The sequence below is a fragment of the Acomys minous genome, assembly GCF_964271855.1.
Source record: "Acomys minous genome assembly, chromosome: 9".
NCBI lineage: Eukaryota > Metazoa > Chordata > Mammalia > Rodentia > Muridae > Acomys > Acomys minous.
In genome coordinates, this window is record NC_140490.1 from 86,629,722 (window position 1) to 86,652,700 (window position 22,979).

Genomic DNA, 22,979 nt, shown 5'->3' on the forward strand with positions numbered 1-22,979 from the left:
TTAAACGTTCTCTGGAATGGCCCTCAGAAACATGTGCAGAGGTGAGTCTCCCAGGTGATTCCAAATCCCTTCCCTTCAAGTTGCTCATTAAGAACAAACACAGTTCCATTCACATCCCAACTATGCGAGTAATCGTTTATTAAAGAAGTGTTTGTGGATACCTTCTGTGTACCAAATCTGACCATAAAGCAGTGAGCAATTCTTCACGGAGCATGTTCTTGCTTGGTGTGCCTTTCTAATCAGGGTTGCTATCATAACAGATTTTGTTTTGGGGTGTTAACTGAAGAACTCTGGTTGAGAAAGAGACCCATGGAGATAATTGAGTCCACCAATTACAGTGTTCCAGATTAAAGATAGAGAAAATTAAAGCCGGGAGAAAATGAGACTGTAGCCTAAGGTTGGTGTTAAAATTTAGTCTTAGGGCTCTAATCCAAAGTTCATGGCCCATCTCTCTCCACCTTTTCTACCTTTCTTCATGCAAATGTTTAATGTGATTATAAAAAGCAGGAAAGCTCAGGTGTCCTTGGCATCAGCGTTGGAAACCTCTCCCTGTGGCTTTTTAAATGAATAGCAAAATACCCATAAACCTGTTTACACTTTTTACAGCCCATCTACAGATCAAAGAATTAGCACCTACTTTTCTTAATGATGTCTCCAGGTCATATCTTAGGCATATACCATACAGTTGGTTTCTCTGCTAAGATAAGAGTCCCAACAATCAAAATTAACTGAAAGTTATATTCATTTTCCAAAATAATATATTTTTATAATTTATTTTATTTTATGTGCATTGGTGTGAGAGTGTCAGAGTCATTAGCACTGGAATTGCAGATGGTTGTGAGCTGCCATGTGGGCACTGGGGATTGAACTCAGGTCCTTTGGAAGAGCAGACGGTGCTCTTAACCACTGAGCCATCTCTCCAGCCCCTCAAAGTAATATATTAGAAGGGGCTGAAGAATTGGCTCATCAAGCATGAGTGCTTGCTTTCAGAGGTCAGCACACATGTTGGATCACAGCTGTTGTAACTCCAGTTTCCTGGGATTTTTAATTTATTTATTTTTTTTTTATTTTTATTTTTTTTTTTTTTGCCTCTTCAGGCACCTGCACACAAGTGAACAAACACACCCAGCGAGATATAAAAAGATAAATAATAAGAATAAACCTTAAGAAAATAGAGGAGGAGCTAAAGAGATAGCTCAGAGGTTAGGAGCACTGGCTTGTCTCCCAGAGGACCCTGGTTCAATTCCAAGGACCATATAGCAGCTTTCAACTGTCTGCAACTTCAGTTCCAGGGGATCCGACACCCTCATACAGGCATACATGCAAGCAAAACACCAATGCACATAAAAATAAAAAGGAATCACAAAATAAGGAAGGAAGGAAGGGGAAGAAGGAAAAAAGGGAAGAAAGAAAGGGAAGGAAAGGAAACAAACTCTTATGTGCCCTGGGTAGCAAGAAACAGACAAAAAGTAACTTCATTGATCACAAGAACATGGGCTTACACTTTTTAAAAGGCAGAAAGGAAGCTAAGATGATAACATTTGGAGCTATGCTGGAACTCGAAACTTCATGAATAATGCCAAGAGATTTCTTTCAGGATGTTGAACATGGCATTAGTGGATGACATACATAGTGGTCCTCAGTGAAGAGGATGACTCAGTACTCAGTACTGGATCGGCCTCTCTCTCTCTCTCTCTCTCTCTCTCTCTCTCTCTCTCTCTCTCTCTCTCTCTCTCTCAAATCCCCTTTACCTTTAGGGACCACATTCAATTGTTCAATTGCTAAGGATTGAGAGGCCAAACTTTGAGGGGCCTAGCAGCAATAATGGACAGACACAAAGCAGAGCACAGTAGAACATGCAGTGCCCCGTCAGCCACATCATAGGGGAGCCACAGAAGGAACATCTAACCAGTGCTCAGGACAGAACCTTTGAGGTCTGTGTGTACTATAGAGTGGGCATATAAGAAGACTCTATCTGGTCTGTAGATAGAAGGGACTGAATTGTTACCCTACATTGTTTCTTCTGTTTAGGTGCCTTTCATCTTATATAGTTAGTCAGTGCCCAGACTTCCTGCAAAGGGGACAGTAACAGAGACAACTTGAAGCAGACTTCAGGATAGACATAGATAACAGGAAAGGATAGAGATTTTAGAAGTAGCTGGGCTTACTGACACAGCCTTGTGACCACAGCTACTTGAGAGGCTAAGCTCGGAGGATCACAAACACAAGGGCAGTCCTTGGACTCCACAGAGAACTCAAGACCATTCTGGGCAACTTAGTGTGACCTTGTCTCAAACTTTAAAAACTAAAAGAGATCAAGGTAGAGTTCAGTGGTAGAGCACTTACCAAGCATATTCAAGGCCCTGAATTCCATGCCCCAGAGAACCACAGAAAGAAAAACAGAGTGTCACAAATGAAATAATTTAGTGTTTGGCAAAGGTACAAGTGTGGTCCCATGGGAGCAGGGTAGAGGCACTGTTTCATCAAATGGTGGCAAAATGCCACTTAACCAGGTGAGAACTCGAAACTTGAACTTTAAAAGTTAATTCTTTATGGGTCACAGGATTAAATACAATGTACATAACAACAGAGCTTCTATCAAGAAAAGTTGCAGGAACAGTTCCCAGGCATGTGTGGGTTCCGCAGGCTTTTGAGCCTACTGGTTTTTGATTTGTTGTCCCATCCCCCGCCTCCCCCCAGTCCCCCAGCGTTGAGTATTTCCTTTCAGGCAGGGTGAGACCACAGCTTGGCCACGGACTTCCAGGTGACTCACTACAGAGTTGGTTTTCGGTGTCGCTCTACCCTTTCCTATGTGTTACCTGCAAGTTCCAGCCACAGTGATTCTCCCGAGCTTCAGCCTTGGAGTCCTCACCTCCGCGATGGCTGAGCTCAGTGTTAGTTCTCCCATGCTGCTCTGCAGCCAGCAAACTCCCTCCAGGCAATTGATCAAAGGCGATGATAAGGATAATTGCTTCCTTTCTGCAGGAACCCCCAGCCCTGAAATGCCTGCTGTGGGATGGCTGCAAACTGACAAGGTAGTTTGTCTGGTCTCCTTGTATAAGATGGGACTACGAATAGAGTCTGTAGTAGTTTATTGGAGCCATGAGCCAAAGTCTGTCTATCAGTTTCTTTTCTCATTGCTATAGCCAAATCTCATACTAAAAGCAACTAAAGAAAAGGAAGAATTTGTTTTGGTTTACAGTGTGGAGGTTCACCGTTGGTGGGGAAGCCATGGTAGCAGAAGCTCTCGGCAGTAAGAGCAGACGCGTGAGGCTCTTTGCTCATATCTGGATAAATCAGGAGAACAGAGAAAGCCAGCACTCAACTCATTGTCCCCAGTGTTTAGTCCAAGACTCCAACCAATCGGATGGCTCTACTCACATTCATGGTAGGGCTTCCATCTTCAGTTAAACCTCCCTAGAAATAAACCCAAAGACGTTCCCACAAGTGTGTCTCCTAGGTGATTCCAAGTTCAGTCAAGCTAGCGATGAGGATGAGCCATCACAATCCCTGTATTTTACCTCTTGGGTGGCACAAGTGCTTGAGGATATTACTGTTTTTCTACTTCTACCATTTGGTTTTGGTTTCGGTTTTTTGAGACAGGACTTCTCTGTGTATCCCTGGCTGTCCCAAAACTCATTCTGTAAGCCAGGTTGGCCTCAAACCAGCCGTCTGCCTGCCTCTGCCTCCCATGTGCTGGGACTAAATACATGCACTATGACATCTGAGGGCTCTACTATTCCTGATGCCTTCAGTTCATTCGTACTAAGACAGGGAAATTGGAAATAATCATAATTGCAGTTCATCGCAGAATCCCTGCGACTCAGCAGCATCCTAATTGTCTCAGAAGTCTGAATCATCACAAAATCTTAAGAATGGACATCATTTATAGTTATCTCCATTTGACAGCTGTTAAAACTGATATTCGGGAGGACTAACGAAACTCATTGGCTAGCACATTGACTAGCTTGCATATACATGTGGCTTCTTGAGGACTAGTGAATCTGTACCGCAAGGTCTCAGGCGTAGCCTTTTTTAAAAGATCACGTAAAAGACAATTGAAGGCAAAATTGAGGCTAAAATGTTAATTCATGCAGAATTTTTAAGTTGCTCTTAAAACTTTTGTAAAACTGATAGTTGCTATATTACAGAGAGGCAAGGGGAGAGAGACAGAAAAATAGACAATACTGAGAGAGACAAAGAGATTGTGAATGTTTCTATTCATGAGTTCATGTGTCTGGCCTACGGTAGAGCAGGCTACTGATGACGCTGACCTTTGGAGATTTCTTCTGGCTTCGTCTGAAAGGCTGAAATTGCATTCATTTCTCAGTTGTTTTCTTTGTCTCCTAGGGTTGCCATGGAATATTTACACAAACCAGGAGAGTTAAAACAATAAGTGTCTCATAGTTCTGGGTGTTGGATTGTCTCCATCAGATTTCAGCATGTCCTCCCACACCCTAGGCTCTCCGGGATGATCTCTGTTGACTCCCTGTGCTTTCTAGTGTCTCCTGGCCATCTTTGCTCATGGCCTCACCATTTCTAGTGTCTATCTCCATCTTCGTGTGACTTCTACCCTCTAAATATATGCCTGATCTTCTCGGGGCTTGTCATTAGAGTTAGGGTTTGCTCGGATCCAAGATGGTCTTCCTCTTCAGATATTCAGCTTAATTATATCCGTATAAATTCTATTTCCTAAAACGGCCCCATTAAGGTATCAAGGGATTAGGACTTGGATATATCTTTGTGGGGGATAATATCTGATCTACTGCAGTCTCTGTGGGAAGAATGAGATTCTTCCAAGGTGACCACTGTTTTAAGATCCTAGCACAGGGACCAGTGAGCTACCTTGGTGGGGAAGGGGCTTTGGGTACCTCTGTTCATTTCCATCACTGTTGATATTTTAGAAATTTAAATACAGAGCAATCCCATCCCCCTTTTTTTCTTAACTTCGTAAACTCTCCATGCTACAACAGAATCTACTTACCCTGTGACCCAGACATTCACCTTCTATAATTGCTTATAACCCATGGCTGGGAAATAACTCTAGACATACAAATCTGAACGAGACCAACCTCTGACATTTTTTTTTATCAAAGCCTGACTATGTCTTCTATCCAGGAATTTCTTTTCCCCTTTGGGCAGCAAAACAACCCCTGGGTCTGCCCTCCTCTCAGTTCATTCTTTTTCTCTACATGTCTAGTAGCCAGCTCTCCTGTTTCGCAACTTCCTTTTAACTTCTTTCTCTGCCACACACATGCACCAGCTTTTAAAAAAATTCTCTGTGGGGTTGCCAATTGAGTATTTTGAGCAATTTGGAGCTGATTTTGGAAGGCATCAGACATAATAGCTGTGTTATTACCACACTTTACCAACATGGGCTCATTAGCAGTGATCTTTTCTTTTCACCTTGCCACAACATAATGAGGTTATTAATTAGAGCAAGAGGCATAAGTGTTCTTGGTTTCACTTAATATCATCCAGAGAGAGGGTCAGGCCCTTTGTCACAGTTCCTGATAAAGAGCTCCAGGGTGATGCATTTAGATCTTTACAAAGTGATATTTTCCATCATTAAAAACTTGTTCTCTTTAAATGGCGTTAGGTCCCTATATTAGCTACTTTTCTGCTTCTGTAATAAGACACCATAACCAAAAGTGACTTATAGAAGAGACAGTTTGTTTTGGCTTATTGTTTCAGAGGTATAAGCATCCACTATGGTGAAGAAGGCATGGGAGTAGGCAGGCGTGGCAACCACAGCAAGAATCTGAAAGCTCACATCCTCAACTGAAAGTTTGAAGCAGAGAGAGAAAACTGCGGGTGATGTGGGGCTTTAACTCTCAAAGCCCACCCCCGACTGACAGGCCACCTTCCGCAAGGCTGCACCTCCTAAACCTCCCAAAGCAGTGCTGCCTACTGGGGACCAAGTGTTCAAATAGCGAGCCTAGGGCCCAGGGGTCCCGCTCAAACTAAGGCACCAGCCAAGGACAATACAGGCGGTAAACCTTAAACCCCTACCCAGATCTAGACAATGGACAGAACACTCTCCACAGTAGAGTGGAGAGTGGGATATTACTTTCTCACATACTCTGGTGCCTCAACTTTGACCATGTCCCCTGGAGGGGGAGACCTAGTGGCACTCAGAGGAAGGACAGCAGGTTACCAAGAAGAGACTTGATACCCTATGAACATATACAGGGGGAGGCAATCCCCCTCAGGAACAGTCATAGGGGAGGGGAATAAGGGGAAAATGGGAGGGAGGGAAGAATGGGAGGATACAAGGGATGGGATAACCATTGAGATGTAACAAGAATAAATTAATAAAGTAAAAAAAAAATGAAATAGCAAGCCTATGGGGGAGGGGGAATTCTCAACCAAATACAGTCTTCAAGCATTAATATGGCCTCATGCAGCCTCAGAGAGAGGCAGTGGCGTGGAAATGGTCAATTGCACAGCCCCAAGAGCAAACCGTCTGGAGTTGAATCCTGAGCATTGCTACCCATTGGGTGACATCCTACATATATCTAATCTCTCTGCCTCCGTTTCCTTGCCTGGTAGATTTATGTGTGTGAAAGGCCTAGACCAAAACCTTGCACATAATGAGCACTGAATATATGCAAACAGTTATGTTGATTAGGTATATCCAAATTAAAGCTTTTGGCTGTTCCTATGAATAAGGTCCTTTGGTATTATTCCCTTTAAATGATGGCATTGTCACTAAAATTCATACATTGACAAAGAGAACAGTGCCAAGTATGGGAGACCTCCTGTTCATCAAGGGTATTGAGTAGACCCCACAAACAATACAGACAATTGCTGTTACTCTTGGTCGCCCACGAGAATCTGATATGAAGAACTCATTGCTGGAGACACTACACTTTGCACGTAGAACAGGAAAACTCAAGATGATGCCAACCTAGAAGCTCCCTCCCTGCTGAATATCTTTGATTGTGTCAGAGGTGCTATACGGGCTGCTGAGGGAGAGAGAAAAGCCATCAGAAGCCATTCCCCAGCTGTGAACTCTGTGAACGTTAATAGCAACCGGCCTGATAAGATAGGCCCATTGATGCAATTGTGGCATCAGTGAAATATGGGTAACCAATTGCTTTCTGTTGGGACGTAAGGCCACTCTACAGAAAAGAGCTTACACCTGGTACTCTAAATCTTGCCAAAAACGCATGGCTTGGAAGCTCATACACCCTAATGGAAACCTAACTTCTGTTATTCTGCTCAATGGAAACATCATCGAACTGCCTTCGAACAACTTAACCTTATATCCATAGGTTATTGCAGCTTTCGCCCCTTATTGTTGAGTGCCCAGGGGACGCTTGTAGCATGTTTCCATAAGGAGAACATCATGGAGGAGAGGGTGGAAAGATGTTAAGAGTGAGGCTGCTGCAAAAATGTTCCTGGGCATGGCAGGGCCATTGTACTCATGAACTCACAGCAGCTGCCACTGCCTGCACAAGACCTTTACAAGGTCAAGCCAATCAGCACTGAAGATAGATGGACTGATACAGGATCAAGCCAATCAGCATTAAAGATAGATGGGGAAGGGAGTCATGAGGACCACATCCACATGAGAGCTATACACAGTTGATGGCTGATGAGGGAGAGACAGTTTTCTTCTGGGTGTGGCCCATGGTGGGTTGTCCATGCTCCAGTGACTGCATCTATATCTGTGTGTGTATGAGCAGGTCTAACTAGACACGTGGGTTATAAATAAATATAAATAAATAAATAGGATATGCGGCTCGAAGGTGGATGTGTGTTGGGGTCTCTAAGAGAATTTAGAAGGGTGAATATGATCAAAATAAGATCTCTCCAGCCCTATTTTACTATTTTTTAATTATGAGTATGTGTGTGACTCTATGGCACTGGATTCCCTGGAGCTGGAGTTACAGGTGGTTGTAATCCACCTAAAGTGGACTCTTGGACTCAGACTCAGGTCCTCTTAAAGAGTAGTAACACTTTAATTACTAAAGCATCTATCTATTCAGCCCCATATATGACATTCTTAAAGAACATATAAACAATTACATTTTTATAAAAATATATCATAGTTTGAAATCCAACCCACAGTACCTCAGAATGCGATCTTGGAGAGAGAACATTTAAATAGTTCATCAAGCAAAATCAAGGTCATTAGAGTGAGAATGTATCTATATGATTGTTGTCCTTATAAGAGCAGGGACTTTGGATATAAGAACAAACATTGAGGAGATGATGAGAAGAGACTCAGGGGAAAAAACTGGTGCTCTTCAAGCCAAGAAAAGGGGTCTAGAGTAGACCCAATCCTTACAAACCTGCTAAAGACACCAGCCCTACTTTTAGCCTAGAACTGTAGAGTAATAAGTTCCTGCCATTTAAGCCACCCAGTAGTGGATCGTTAGAGCAGCATTCTAAGAATCTGATATAGGTAGTTATAGCAACATGTGTGACCAGGGATACGTGTCATTCCACAGAACTCTGATGGAAAGCAATAGAATTTCACCTGTCCCTCTCTCCCCCTCTTGGTGCCTGTGATGTCTCTTCCCTCCTCTTCTTCCTCTGCTTCCTTCTCTTGTTCTTCGGCCTCCTCCATTCTGCTTTTCCATGCTTCCTTAATGTGTCTAGCAATAAATGTGATGCCAAGTAGCTCCCAGGCTTGTGTATTAAAGATATAAGCCACCTATTAGCTGGAGATGTAGCTCAGTAGGCAGAGTGCTTGCTTAGCATTGCACAAAGCCCTCGGTTCCATCCCTAGCACTAAAGAAAACCGTTATAGCACATATCTGTAATTTCTGGAATTAGGAGATAGTGATAAGAGGATCAGAAGTTCACAGTCGTCTTCTGCTACATAGTGAGTCTGGCTGGGGTCAGCCTTCACTCATGATAGACAACACTATGCCAAGAAAAAACAAAATGGAGCAAAAAGATAGAACCCCCTGGAAACAAACTTCATGCCTTGTTTTAACTTCTCAGGATCATTCCCTCATCTTGCATCAGACGCCTGTCCATCCACTGTGACCAAAGGGACACAGACATGGTACTTCCACGGTAGCTACATGTATAGAACAAGGGAAGGGGCCATTACTAAGAAAGGGGTGTCGGGGCTGGAGAGGTGGCTCAGAGGTTATGAGCACTGACTGCTCTTCCAGGGGTCCTGAGTTCAATTCCCAGTACCCACATGGTGGCTCACAAACATCTATAATGTGATCTAATGCCCTCTTCTGGCCTGCAGGTGTACATGCAGGCAGAGCACTGTATACCTAATAATAAATAAATCTTAAAAATAAAAGAAAGAAAGAAAGAAAGAAAGAAAAAAAAAGAAAGGGATGTTGGACAGATGGTTTGAGGAGTGTTCTGTTACCAAGGCCATATCATCAGAGGCATGAGGCTGATGAACTGCATAGCACAAGCTCTAGGGAAATCAGCCTGATAACATTTGGCATCTTCTAGCGACAGAATTAGAGTAGCTTCTTCTGCTTCCAAGGAGGCAGAAGAGCTGTGGTCATGACAGTGGGCCCTCGAATCAGAGACTCATGGGTTCCAATACAGTGTGTTCGTCATTTGATCCTGAGTGTGTCACCTGTCTCTCTGCTCCTCAGCTTCCTTTTGAGAAGGGAAATAAAAATCCCATTTGTAAGTGTGAGATGAGGCCTGCATGTGCACCAGATAATACATTGAAGTATACAGTAAACACAAATGCCCTACAGTGGTGGTGTTTGATGCCTCATTTTTTTGTTGTTGTTTTTTTGCTTTCTTCTCCAGGCGGAGTTCTCTGAGCTGAACCTGGCTGCTTACGTTACCGGAGGCTGCATGGTGGACATGCAAGTTGTGAGAAACGGCACCAAAATTGTGCGGTAAGCGGACCTGAGATACAAAAACCGTCTGAGTAGTGTATATGGGAAACCTCACAGAGACACCTCCACACCAGCCTGTGGCTACTTTCAGGTGCCATGTGCGCATCCCTGTGCCAAATGGTTCCCATAAACTTCCAGGTGCCCCAGTAATAAAAATTACTAGTGACACAAATACATGGGAAGCAACTGTGGTTTCTTTTTTTTTTTTTAGGAGTAAGGCTTGGGCTTGGGACGAAAGGCCTGGGTTCTCGTTGTAGAGCTCTGACTCTGTTCAGCCTGTATTTGGCTCCATTTGCTCTATGTTTCTCACAGGCGATGTGGAGATAACAACACAGCAGCCAGAAGCTGCCAGAGTTTCCATAAGCTCATGCGTGTGAGAGCAGCCTATCCACAGTGTTTAGCAGGAAGAACAGAACCTCCCTCCCCAGGTAGCTCAGCAGACTAAGCATTCAGAGAATCCCCTTTAACCAAAGCAGAACTAAAAGCCCTGATTATCAGATTTTCCAGAAATCTGTGTAGGATGTGTGCTGAGCTGGAGAGGAAATGAGGGAATTCTTTGGAAGTCATAAATGACAAGTACACATCCCCAGGAGAGATAAGAATCACATAAGTGCAGTCCTGTGTGGTTAGGCTCTGGGAAGGAGATGCATAGGCCAGTGTGTGAGGGTAAAGTGGGTCAAGCTCAATGGGCAATGGATGAAGTCGAGAGAAACAGCAAAAGATCTGGGGAAGGAAGGTAACACATGTTTAGCGCCTTGTCAGATGGTAGGAAGTGTGTGTTCTTGATCTGGGGAGAGGGTATGAGAATTCTGCAAGTTGAAAATAGCCTCTGCAGGTAAAGACAGGCAAGCAATGGAGCATGGTTGGGGGCTGTGGAGCGATTGGCTAGCATGCGACCATTTACTGCGTGCTTTCTTAGTGCCAGGAAGACACTGTGTGGCTTCCTGTTTCCAGTATCAGTGGTCCAGGTCATCTGGGCCACCACTAAAAACTAGTTTCCAATCATTGTAATGCTTAGATGCCTTTAAAGAGTTGGCGTGACCGTGGGGATTACCAGGGCGAGAACAATAGGACAGTGAAAGGCCAGGTAGATAAATAAGAATTGTTATTAATTGAATGTGAAATGTCCGCCTGAGGCTCATTTGGTTGAACACTTGGTCTCTAGTAGTGGTGGGTTATTTTTGGGGGAGGCGGGGAGTCAGCAGAACCTTTGGGATGTGGGGTCAAGCTGGAGGAAATAGGTCACCAAGGTGGGCCTTGAAAGTGAAACCTGCCCATTGGCTAGTCTGGGTAGGGGTTCGAGGTTTACTGCCTATTTTTTCCTTGGCTGTTGCCATAGTTTGCGGAGGACCCCAGGGCCCAGACTCGCCTGTAGTTTTCCAGGACCCGCTGGATCCTTCTATTTCCTCTTTCTCCCAGGCTTCTCACACCTAAAGTCTCAATAGGATGACCTCCCCTTTTACCCACTATCCTGGTAGGTGGGTAGGTGGTAGGCTAGCCAATGGACAGGACATTCTCCACTGGTGAGTGGAGAAGGAGATCTAACTTTCACACAAACTCTGGTGCCCCATATTTGAACATGTCCCTTGGATGGGGACGCCTGGTGGCACTCAGAGGAAAGATAATAGGTCACCAAGGAGAGACTTGATACCCTATGAGCATATACAGGGGGAGGAGGTCCCCCTCAGACACAAACATAGGGGAGGGGAGGGGAGTAGGGGGAAGTGGGAGGAAGGGAGGAATGGGAGGATACATGGGATGGGCTAACAACTGAGATGTAATATGAATAAATTAATTTAAAAAAAATAAAAATTAATAAAAAAAAAAAAAAGAAAGTGAAACCTGCCTTCAGTTCTATGGCGCACTCTCCATTTCCTGCCCAGCCACAGTGTTGCTGTGGGTCAGTTGCCTGTTGCCCGTCACCACGGAGTAACTAGACCACACCTTCCCCCACAGTGATGGGCTGAAACCCCTCTGAAACTGTGATCCAAAAATCTGCTTTTCCTCTCTTAAGTATATCCTCTGTCGGGCGCTTTGTCACAGTGATGGGAGAAGCAACTAACGCAAGTACAGAAGCCACCACGTCTTTAGACTGCCTATGTGCTCAGTGGCCCAGATTAGAAACTGGCTTTGGTAGGCTAGGGAGGGAAAGGGAAGGAAGTCAACACTCACGGCAACTCATCTTAAAGAGTGTAATGGTCAATAAACACGCACGCACACACACACACACACTGAACTAAGACTCCAGAGGGCTCCACCTTCAAGGTTAATTGTGCCCTTACAGATTGAAGTGAGACCTAGGAAGCCCCTGGGCGTTCAACTTGATGCCTGCTCAGGTATAAGCAAACCCTTTATAAAATAATACACTTTTATGCCATGCTTCGGAGACTTCTTTACACAACAGCTAGCACACGGTCAGAATTAACAAGGATTGGTGCCAAAAACGAGCAGAACTAGGAATAGTGGACCACTGGGGCCGAACTTCAGAGAGACTAGACACTGCAGTTGCCTAGGCACAGATTAGTACAAAAGAAAATGATGTATATATCTAGGAAAGGAAAAAATCAAGTTGGAAACTATTTGCTGAGAAACGGGAGCTATTAAAAAGTAAGCGTTCTAGTTGGAATGTATGCAGATCTTGTGTATGCTGTCACAGTGTCTGTGGGTTCATGTCCGCATCAGTCCTGCTGTAATCGGAAAGATGCTGTTTCCATGGAGCTGTCCACTTATTCTGGCCCTTACAGTCTTTCAGCCTCTTCTTCCACATAGATGCCTAAGCCTTGAGAGAAGGGATGTCATACATCCCACATAGGGCTGAGGGTGCCAAAGCGCCTCACTCTCTGCGTGTGGTCCAAATGTGAGTCTCTGTGTTAATTACTATCTACTGCAAGAAGAAGCTTCTCTGTTGGGGATACAGTGATACGCTGATCTGTGGGTATATTAGGAGTCATTTTATTGCAATATTCATTTAGCAGAATAATTGTAGTAGGTTTTCCCCTAGGATGCATGACCTATACAATTTCAGGTTCTTGGCATCATTAAAAAAATATCAAGGTATGGATTCCATCTCAAGGAGATGGACTTAAAACAGGGATGGGAGGTGGGCATAAAGTCACTCCCCAAGCAAGAAGAGTTTTACAGCTGACAGCTGTTTGGAGAGGAAAAGTCTGTTTACTTCAACGGAGTGACACCGGGTAATATCAACCACACCACAGGTCAGGCTGATGCTAAGGAATAGTCACCCAACACAAGAAGGACTCCATGTTTTTTATTGTTTAGCTGTTTGGTTTGAATTAGTGGTGGTGGTGGTGGTAGTGGTGTGTGCCCTTTTTATATGTGCACTTTTTTTTTGTTTGGTTGGTTGTTGGTTGGTTGGTTTAGTTTGGTTTGGTTTGGTTTGGTCTTGTCTTTTAAGAGAAAAAAGAGCACAAAGCTAGATGGCTAGAAAGGGGGAATCTGGAAGGTGTGAGGGGAGGGGAAAGAATATGACCCAACCATATTATATAATAAAAATTTAAATAAACAATGTTAAAAATAGAACTTCTAGAAATGGAAAACTTTATTAGCCAAAATGATTGAATGTGCTGTGTTTAACAGCACATTAGGCACAGTTGGAAAAGCACTCACGGAATTAAATGAAGTGTCCTGAAGGAGGCAGAGAGACTGGAGAGCATTAGAACTGCGTAAGAGCGGGCTAGATCACAAGACATGCCAGCGTGTTCATTTAATCACAGAGTAAAAGAAGCTGCCAGAAGCTCAGCACAGTTTAAGCAGGATTGAGAAAAAGAATTCTGCACCCAGACATGTCCATGCAACTTTAGAAAGATAAAGAAAAACATCTTGAGAATAGGCAGCGTTAAGAAGGTAAATTGGTTTTATCGTAATAGGGTGACAGCCGTGTGAGAATGCCTTTCAGAAAGCCATTGTGAGAATGCCTTTAGGGCAGTGAAGGAAATTAGTTGCCAGCCTTTCATTCCACCCCAGGGGAAAGAGCTTCCATGAAGTGAAAGATGAACAAGTGAAAACACTTACAACAGCAGATCCTCACTAAGGGAGAAGACTCTCAAGTATTTAGGCCAAAGGAAAATGATCCCAGATGAAGGATGAAGGAGATGTGAAAAGAAAAGAAGAGGGTGTGTGTGGATAGTTCTTGTTTTCAGATGATGATGATGATGATGATGATGATACTTGTAAGTAGAAATGGTTATTATAAAGTGTAAGCAGCCCAAGAGTCACCTCACCCCTGTCCACTGACTGTCCCATCACATTCCCTCTATCAGTGGGCATGGCCGTGGAACTGTTTGCCATACTCCTAACCCTGAAGTCATCTCTTTGTTTCTTCTTTTCCCAGAGGTTCCCTAGACATTGTGGGTGGTTAGAGCTGATGCCTGACTCTACCCTGCAAGAATACTGATGAGAGATCCCACTTTCACAAAGTGTGAATTCCTAGGAATCAACCCTCTCATGGTTACTTGTGAAAACTTCAACCTCGGCAAAGCAGTCATTAAGTATCTGTGCCACCAATATATATTGCTAATCTCATTAAACATGAGTGGTATAAATGTTCTCATTAAACAAAACAACTTTCAGGGTAACTTCAAAGTTTTTAAGTACATTCTATTCAAAAGAGTAATATAAATATAATAATACAGAGCATTTGAAAACTAGGGAGAAAACATCCCAAAACTACCAGATTAATAGAGAAGCTAATTGAGAGCCAGGTGTGGTAGTACGGGCATGTAATACCAGAATGTAGTATGGTGAGGCAAAAGCACCGAGCCTTTCAGGCCCCCTTAAGCCACATGGCAAGTTCCAAGCCTTCCTGAAGGGGCTAGGAGTTAGTACAGCACAATGGAAGAGGACTTGTCCAGCACCTTCTAGAGGCCCTGGGTTCAAGCCCCGCTACCGCCACCAAAATATTTTTATTACCCAAGCCACCCTGAGTTGTACATATAATGAAACAATGTCTCTAAAAACCAAACAATGCTAGCTAATACACCTGTGTTAATATCATGGGAGTTGGACAAGGACTTTCAGGTGAAGTATGTTACCAAAGAAAAGGACATAAACATGTTATAATGGAGCATTTGTTTATTGAGGATAAATAAAACTTCCATTTTACAAGCACTGGGAAAAGATACACAAATATAGTTAAAAGGTTAATGTAAATAAAAGATAAAATATACAAGTCTGCCATCGAAGGGCTATTTTGAGGGTGCTGCAGGATAAACTCCCTGCACCATATATTCTTATGGTAGCTACAGTGTGCAGTGAGTCTGTAAAGCTTAACTGTTATTTAGGAACCAGGGTATCTTAATGTTCAGTATTACCAGTGCTTATGTCCACTGTCTTGAATCAAAGGAATATCCTCCCTTTGTAATAATTAAGATGCCTCCATCTGTGCCATTAGTTGTCAAGTTTTACTGCAAATTAGACTCACCTCAGATTCAATTCAGAAATTCTGTTACCCAAGTAAAACTTGAGACCAATTACATGGGAATTCCTGAAGATGCAGCATAGAGAGCAGTGGTTTGAAAGCCATCTAGATAATTCCAATAAGCAGTGTTGTGGTTTCATTTCTATAGCACAACCCATTCCATACCTTAACAAAGAATACTTAGGTAACAAAGGATTTACTTCAGCTTACAAGTTCAAGTTACTTGTACCAGAGAAGTCAAGGCAGTAGGGACTTGAAACAGCTGTCCACATCACATCCACAATTAAGAACAGAGAGAAATGAATGCATGCATACTTGCTTGCTAGCTTGCTTGCTCACTCAAGCACTTGCTTGCTTCCTCTCAGCTCGATTTCTCAATTCATATAGTTAAAGTTCCCCTACCTGAGGAATGATGCTGCCCACAGGAGGCTAGGTCTTCCCACATCAATTAACTTGGTTAAGACAATCCTTCACAGACATGTCCACAGTCCAACCCATTTGCATTTCTCCATGTAGTCTTGGCTGTCCTGAACTAACTTTATAGACCAGGCTGGCCTTGAACTCACAGCGATCTGCCTGCCTCTGCCTCCCGAGTGCTGGGATTAAAGGCGTGCGCCACCACTGCCTGGTGATAATCCCTTCTTGAAACCCTTTTTCACAGGGGATGCTAGGCTGTGTCAGTGTTAATAATCAAAGCTAACGACCACAAACAGCCACCCACATTGTTTCTGTGGTGGCCTTGGCTTGGGTTTGTGTCATCTGAAAAGCCAAGGACTCTACCAAGTAGGCTACCTGAATACAGGAATCCGTTTGTGAAAATAAACATCCTCACGTCTTCTTCTAGGGCTGCTCCCTTCTTTCAGAACTTACACAATTGTTTGCAAAAGTGAATTTAAAGAGATACCCCAGATGTTCATTAATCATCTTTCTTTGGAAGCAGAATCCTTGCAGATGTAATTACTTAAATTACGTCATACTTTAACAGCATAGATGCATAATCCAATATGACTGGCGGTTTTGTAAGAGGAAACATTGGCCTAGGCATGGTATCATTCGCCTATAGTCCCAGCCACTGGAGGCTAAGGCAGGAGTATCTGGTGTTCACGGTGTACCTGAGATGCATAGCAAGTTCTAGGTCAACAAAGAAAGATACTGGGTCCAAAATGGGGATATAGAGATACAAGGAAAATGCTGCATAATAATGGAGAACCAAACTGGAGTGAGACATATACAAGTGAAAGAGTGCCAAGGATCTCCAGCAGTGATGGGGAGCTAGGAGATGGACTGGGGACATCTTCTCCCTCAGAAGGAACCAGAGATGCCGGACACTTTGATTTTTGGACGTCTGGCCCCTACAACCACAAGAGGATGGATTTCTGTCATGTGAAGTTATCACACACACAGTGTGTTAGCTTTCCTATAGAGTCATCAATCATAGCGCCTCTCGAGTTGTGGTCCATGTACCCGTCTCCCTACCATCTTATTAACACACAAATTCCCATCTACCAGGTGTTGAGGTGGGGCCTGGGCATCTAATTCCCCTAGGTGCCCCAGGGGTTGTTTCTCCTATAGACTAAAGCTGGGCATCAAGGATTTGGATAAGTTCTGAGAGGACGGTGACGTTGAAGAAAAAGAAGAGAGAGAAGGAAGAGAAGGAGGAGGAAGAAGAGGAGGACCAACCATACCTAGAAGAACCAAGGCTTTGAAGAAATTGACAAAAGAACCAAAGACTCAGGTCCGGGGATCCCATAGAGCTGTTATTTTTTGTCTATATTACTTAGTTTTCTTGTTGCTATAACAACATAGCTGACAAAAGCAACTTAGAAGAGGAAGGATTCGTTTTGGTTCAAGGTTTAAGAGGGAATATAGTCCATCAGGGTGGGGAAGGAATAGGAACAGAGTGTAATGGGGTTGATCACATTATATCTACATCTGGACGTAGAAAAGGGAGTGAAGCTACAAAATCGCAAGGCTTATCCCTGGTGACCCACTTTCTTTACTGCAGCCCCACCTTCCAGCAGGCACAAAACCCTTTTGGTATCAGGATACAACTTTGTCTCATTTACGAAGTTCATGGCAGAGAACACTACAAACAAAGAAACACTACACACAGAGAACAGAAGAGAGCACTACAAACAGACAAAACAAACGGAACACCACAAACAAAGAAAAACCACACGTACGAACCTCTCACAATGTTTGTCTTACTTAAGTGTTGCTATTGCTAAAATAAAACACCATGAACAAAAGCAGCCTTGGGTTGAAAGGATTCTTTTGCATCCTATAGTCCGTCCGTCCGTCATCCTGGGGAACTTGAGGCAGGAACCTGAAATTAAGAACTGAAGCAGAGGCCATGGAAGAATGTGGTGGACTGACTTGCTCCTCACAGCTTGCTCAGTCTGTGTGTGTGTGTGTGTGTGTGTTTTTAACCAAACCCACAGCAGGCTGCCTCCTCCCACACCAATTACTTGTTAAGAAAATGCCTACCAGGCTTGCCTACAAGGCAGTCTTATGTAGGCATTTTTCTCAATTGTGGTTCCCAGGTTAAGAAAGAAAGAAAGAAAGAAAGAAAGAAAGAAAGAAAGAAAGAAAGAAAGAAAGAAAGAAAGAAAGAAAGAAAGAGGAAAAGAAAGGACATGGCTGCTCCTAGATATGGTGGAGGAGAAGGTTTATTGTAGATATGTGGAGAAGCATTACCCAGAAGCTGGGACATCTAGGAGATCCAAGAGTGGACATAACCAAACTGAGCCCTGCTATGTGAGGAGAGGGGGAGGGTAAGGGAGAGGAGAGAGCAGGGAAACCAGCTGGAGCAGCCAGGAGGCCCAAAAGTACAAAGAGGGGGTAACCAAAATGATTGGATTATATAGGGAAGAGCAACCTGGGCTGGAGAGTTGAGGGTCGAGGGTGGGGTATGTAACAGATAGGGAGTGAAGGATGCTGGGAGAACCTGGCAACCAGTTCCTCTTTGATACATTAAGTAGGCCTTTTGTCACTGTTTGAAACCTACTAGTTCCCTCTTCTCTCATAGCTCTAGCATGTATCAAATGCACAAAAACAACAAACAAACAAACAAAAACACCCAAGCAGGACAATGCCTTAAGTTAAAGTTTATAATTTTTCGTTGGACCACATCCAGGGCTCTCCTTAGCCACATGGCATCCACCAATTGGACAGGACTGTAAGACTGAAAGTTCCACAAACTTCCAAAATGGTATCATCATCTAGGGACCAAGCATCAAACATATAAGCCTGTGGGCCTAGAAGGGTGCTCAGAGCCTCCTGCAGGCAGCTCAGTCCAACAAAGCTTGATACAAGCATGTGATGACAAGCCCTAGCTGTGCCCTCCCACGTTGCAATGTTGAGCAATTCTCTTCATTTGTGGTATCTTCTTTCAGAGATACTTAGGTGGCATATTGGAAATGCCAATAGGCATTTTGCACTGGGGCCGTAGTTCATTATACATGTGAGCAGGACCTATAACCACATCGGGCTAAGCATCATCTCTGGGTGTGTCAGCAGGGATCTTGCTGACAGACTGAGTAAAGAAGATGGGATATCAGGACTGGAGAGATGGCTCAGAGGTTAAGAGCACTGTCTCTGCTTTCAAAGGTCCTGAGTTCAATTCCCAGCAACCACATGGTGGCTCACAGCCATCTATAATGAAATCTGGTGCCCTCTTCTGACTTGCAGGCACACATGTGGGCAGGATACTATATAAATAATAAACAAACAAAGAAGAAGAAGATGAAGAAGAAGAAAAAGGAGGAGGGATCTCACTAACGTGGGAAGGCACCATCTCATTCACACAGAGCCCAACCTAAGAGCACAGAAAGCAAAGCTGAGGCTGTCTTCTGCACCTGAAACATCCAGGCTCTCCTCTCCTCTTTCATCAAAGCTCCCAGTTGCCAAAGTTTCACACTCTAGGACTTATACCAATGGTGTCTCTGTTCTCAGGCCTTGGCCTGAGAGTGACACCATTGCACCACCACCACCACCACCACCACCACCACCACCACCACCCCACCCCACTGCTTCTCAGGACTCCACACTCACACCGAATCCCACCACCATCACTGGCTCTCCAGCATATTATGGGATTTCTCCATGGTCACGTGCCCTAGGCTTTTTAATGCATCTCTGTTGCTCTGTATTCTGCTGCTTCTATTTCCATGGAGAACATGAGGTTCTCGGATTCCAAGAGAACAGGGTGGTGGCCGAGTAAACAATTGCTAGTCTTCTCCCGTCTATCTCTTCTGCTCTGAGAAAACAGCACCTAGGTGATTTCCCACCACAATGACTCCTATCTGCCTCGCTGTCTGGACAGTGTGTGCAGTTGACAATACATAACAAGCCCTAGCCCTTTGGACTATCACCTTAAGACTGGTGGTAAGACAACAGGACTTTCTCATGAGACTTCTTCTGAAGTTCTTGGTTAAGAGGCATAGACACGTGAGTTCTGTAGGGGACACCAAGCTGCTGGGGTAGATGTCCAGAGCTGCTGAGATGGTATGATGTGTGCCTGGAGCTGCTGGGGTGGGGGGTGGGGGGGGCTCTCTGTCTCCCTGAGTGAGTGACCGGCCAAAAGTGGAGCCGAAGTAAAGGAAATCACAGCCAAGGGAGACAGTGACCCAGTGGTGTTAAAGCAAAGAAAATCACAGCCAAGAGAGACAGTGACCCAGTGGTGTTACTCAAGACTGAGTCCACACTCTTCCCCAGACTTGAGCCAAGAACAATCCCTTTTAGTTTAAGCCAGCTTGAGCAGCACATACAAAATTCATGCATTTTTATTTATTTAAAAAACACTTTTATAGCGTTTCCTATGAGCTAGGCACTGGTCCAAGCACTTAACATATATTAACTCATTTTATCCTTTCAACAACCCCGTAAGGTGTGTGCTATTAAATTCCATTTTTATAGATAAGAAGTTGAAGAAAAAAAAAAAAGCAAACCAATGAGTTGTGTAATGGAACCCAGGTGTCCAGCCAGGGAGAGGTGGAGCCCAGCCAGTCTGACTCCAGAGCCTCTGTGTGGCATCTCTGCCCTGACTGCCGCTCTTTAATAAGAGGGAGAGTGTTGCATAAAATTTATTCAAGAGGTGTTAAGTTCCCCCACTATGAATGGTACATAAGAGGACAGTTCCGCAATCATTTGGAAGGAAAACATGGGAAGAATCCAAGAGTCTGACTTGGAGACAGGGTATAAGGAAAAGGTCACTACCACTTACTGGCAGATCCCTGTGCTGAGTTCTTCATGCAAAACCATGATCTCAACTAATCCCATGACCCCACAAGATGGCAGGGGACAGTGGAGCTTAGCAGTGAGAGGCCAGGCTCTGGAGCAGTTTGCCTGGGGAGGTATCCCTCTTCAGCCTGCATGAAGGCATTTCGTGACCATGGATAGCACGTTCACTGAATGCTTTATTCTAACAAGTCCTCAGCGAGTTCCGTGAGGGATGCCCAAGATGGTGGTGTGTGCTGATCCCTCTGCTATGTCTAGACCAAGGCAAACTTTAAATTAAGTGCTGGTAATTACTACCGTAGCCCATTTTACAGAGGAAGAAACCAAGTCGTAGCCACAGAGATTCACCTGGAGGCCTAGAATTGTTTGCTTCGCAGATTTCCAGAGGCTGGCAGCACTTGAACCTGAGCCAGGCCTCTGAGATAGGTTCCAGATGGAGCCCCGGGCACCTTTAACTCCTTCAGTTCTCACTGTCTGCCTCATAGCAGCTGTTCCCACTCCTCCCATACCAGCATGGTTGGAGCCCAGATCTCTAGGCAGAAGGCAGCAGGAACCAGAGATCTGGGTTAGTCAGTGCTCTGTCACTGCAACAGGATACCTAAGTTCAATCCACTTAAAAGGTGACTGGGTTTGGTTTTTGTTGTTGTTGTTTGGATTTTGTTTTGTTTGTTTGTTTGTTTTTGTTTCGCTTGAGGTTCCAGATGTTTCAGTCTGCGATTGCTTGGCCCATTTGTTTTGGGGATGGGGGTATCCAGTAAATCTTTGTGGACGTGTGACACGGAAGACAATGTCACCTCAGCATGCTTGTAAAGCAAAAGAGAGCAAGAGATAACAAGGAACCAGAATCCTAACATCCTTTCATGTCACCCTCCCCCCAATGACCTAACTTCCTTCCACTAGTCCACCCCTCCTAAAGATTCCGCCACCTCTCAATAGCATGAAGGACCCTGACCAAGCTATTAGCACGTGACCTTTAGGACCAAATCCTATCCAAACTTAAGCAAGCTTTCTGCAGGGGCTGAGCAGGGACAGAGCGCGCGTAAGAGTTTAGTAGAGTGCTGTTTTCATCCCGAGGTCAGACCTGACCATCAACCTCTAAGCGTCCACTTCTCACCTTAAAAGGCACTAACACAGCTTGTGTGGCTTTTGTAAGCACCACATGAAGTAGTATATGTACAAAGTTTGTTTATATATTCCACAAAATATGACCCACTATGCTCTGGGCACCATTTCCGAAACTAGGAATTACACCAGGGATTGTATGAGGTAAGGGACAGAATTCACCCCTTCTTGGTTTATTTAAACACAAGAACTTTAATGAAAGCGTCATTTGCAGAGGAATGTGTGGGGCTGAAGGGACAAAGAAGGGAAATACCATTACAAGCAGAGCATCCCAATCTGAAAGTCCTAAGCCTAAAATACTCCAAAATTCAAAGCTTTTAGAGTCGTTTCATGGCATCACAAGTGGAAACTTGCACATTGTCAATGTGTGTTTAGCACACAAAGTTATGAAAAACTATTATAGTACCATACCCCCCGGCTACTTATGTAATGTGTATATGGAATGCAAATGAATTTTGTGTTTAGACTTGAGTCCTGTTTCCAAGATGTGTAAATAGGCAATACATATAAATGTATGTAAATATTCTAAAACCTAAAACCATCAGAAATGCAAAACGGTCTGAGTCCAGAGCATGAATGACACAGTCTAGAAGATATAGTTCCTAGTTAAACAGGAGAGACGCTTTGCTGAGCCCTTGGTTACAGAAACCCCTGCAAAGCCACCACAGTGATGGAGGGAGGTATGGTGACTGTGCTATGCCAGATATAAACAGACAAGCTCGTGTTTAATGTCTCTACCTTTGGCTATGCTCTCCCAGGCATCTATAATAAACTATCTCCTCCACCATAACCTATGAGCAGTCATCTTCTCCTTTTTATTTATTATTTTTCATTCAGATTTGTAGATATTGTTTAAATTTGGCTTTATCGTGGAATATCTAATTTTCTATATCTATGCTGATTGAAAGCTCTGCAGGATATACTAATCCAGACTGGCATCTGTGACCTCTTAGAGTCTGCAGGATATCTGCACAGGACCCTCTGGCTTTTAGAGTCTCCACTGAGATGTCAGGTGTGATTCTAATATGTCTGCCTTTATATGTTACTTGGGGTTTTTTTCCCCTTGACACTTTTAATATTCTTTCTTTGTTCTGTATATTTGGTGTTTTGATTATTATGGCCTGGGAAGATTTTCTTTTCTGGTCCAATTTATTTGGTCCTGTATTTTCTTTAAAGTGAGGAAATTTTCTTCTATGATTTTGTTGAAATTATTTTCTGGCCCTTAGATCTGGGAAACTTCTTTCTTCTATTCCTATTATTCTTAGATTCCGTCTGTTCTTCGTGTCCCTGATTCTTGGATGCTTTATGTCAGGAACTCTTTAGACTTAACATTTTCTCTGACT

At 43.8% G+C, this 22,979-nt stretch overlaps 1 protein-coding gene across 3 annotated transcripts in view; it reads left to right on the forward strand.

The window, feature by feature from the left end:
* SYN3 (synapsin III) overlaps positions 1 to 22,979 on the forward strand; it is a 435,938-nt gene that overhangs the window by 87,695 nt on the left and 325,264 nt on the right. For all 3 annotated transcript variants that reach the window (XM_084794231.1, XM_084794230.1, XM_084794232.1), the window contains exon 4: positions 9,748 to 9,839. In XM_084794231.1, coding sequence (XP_084650357.1) covers positions 9,748 to 9,839 — 92 coding nt within the window. The remainder of the gene's footprint in view (positions 1 to 9,747; positions 9,840 to 22,979) is intronic.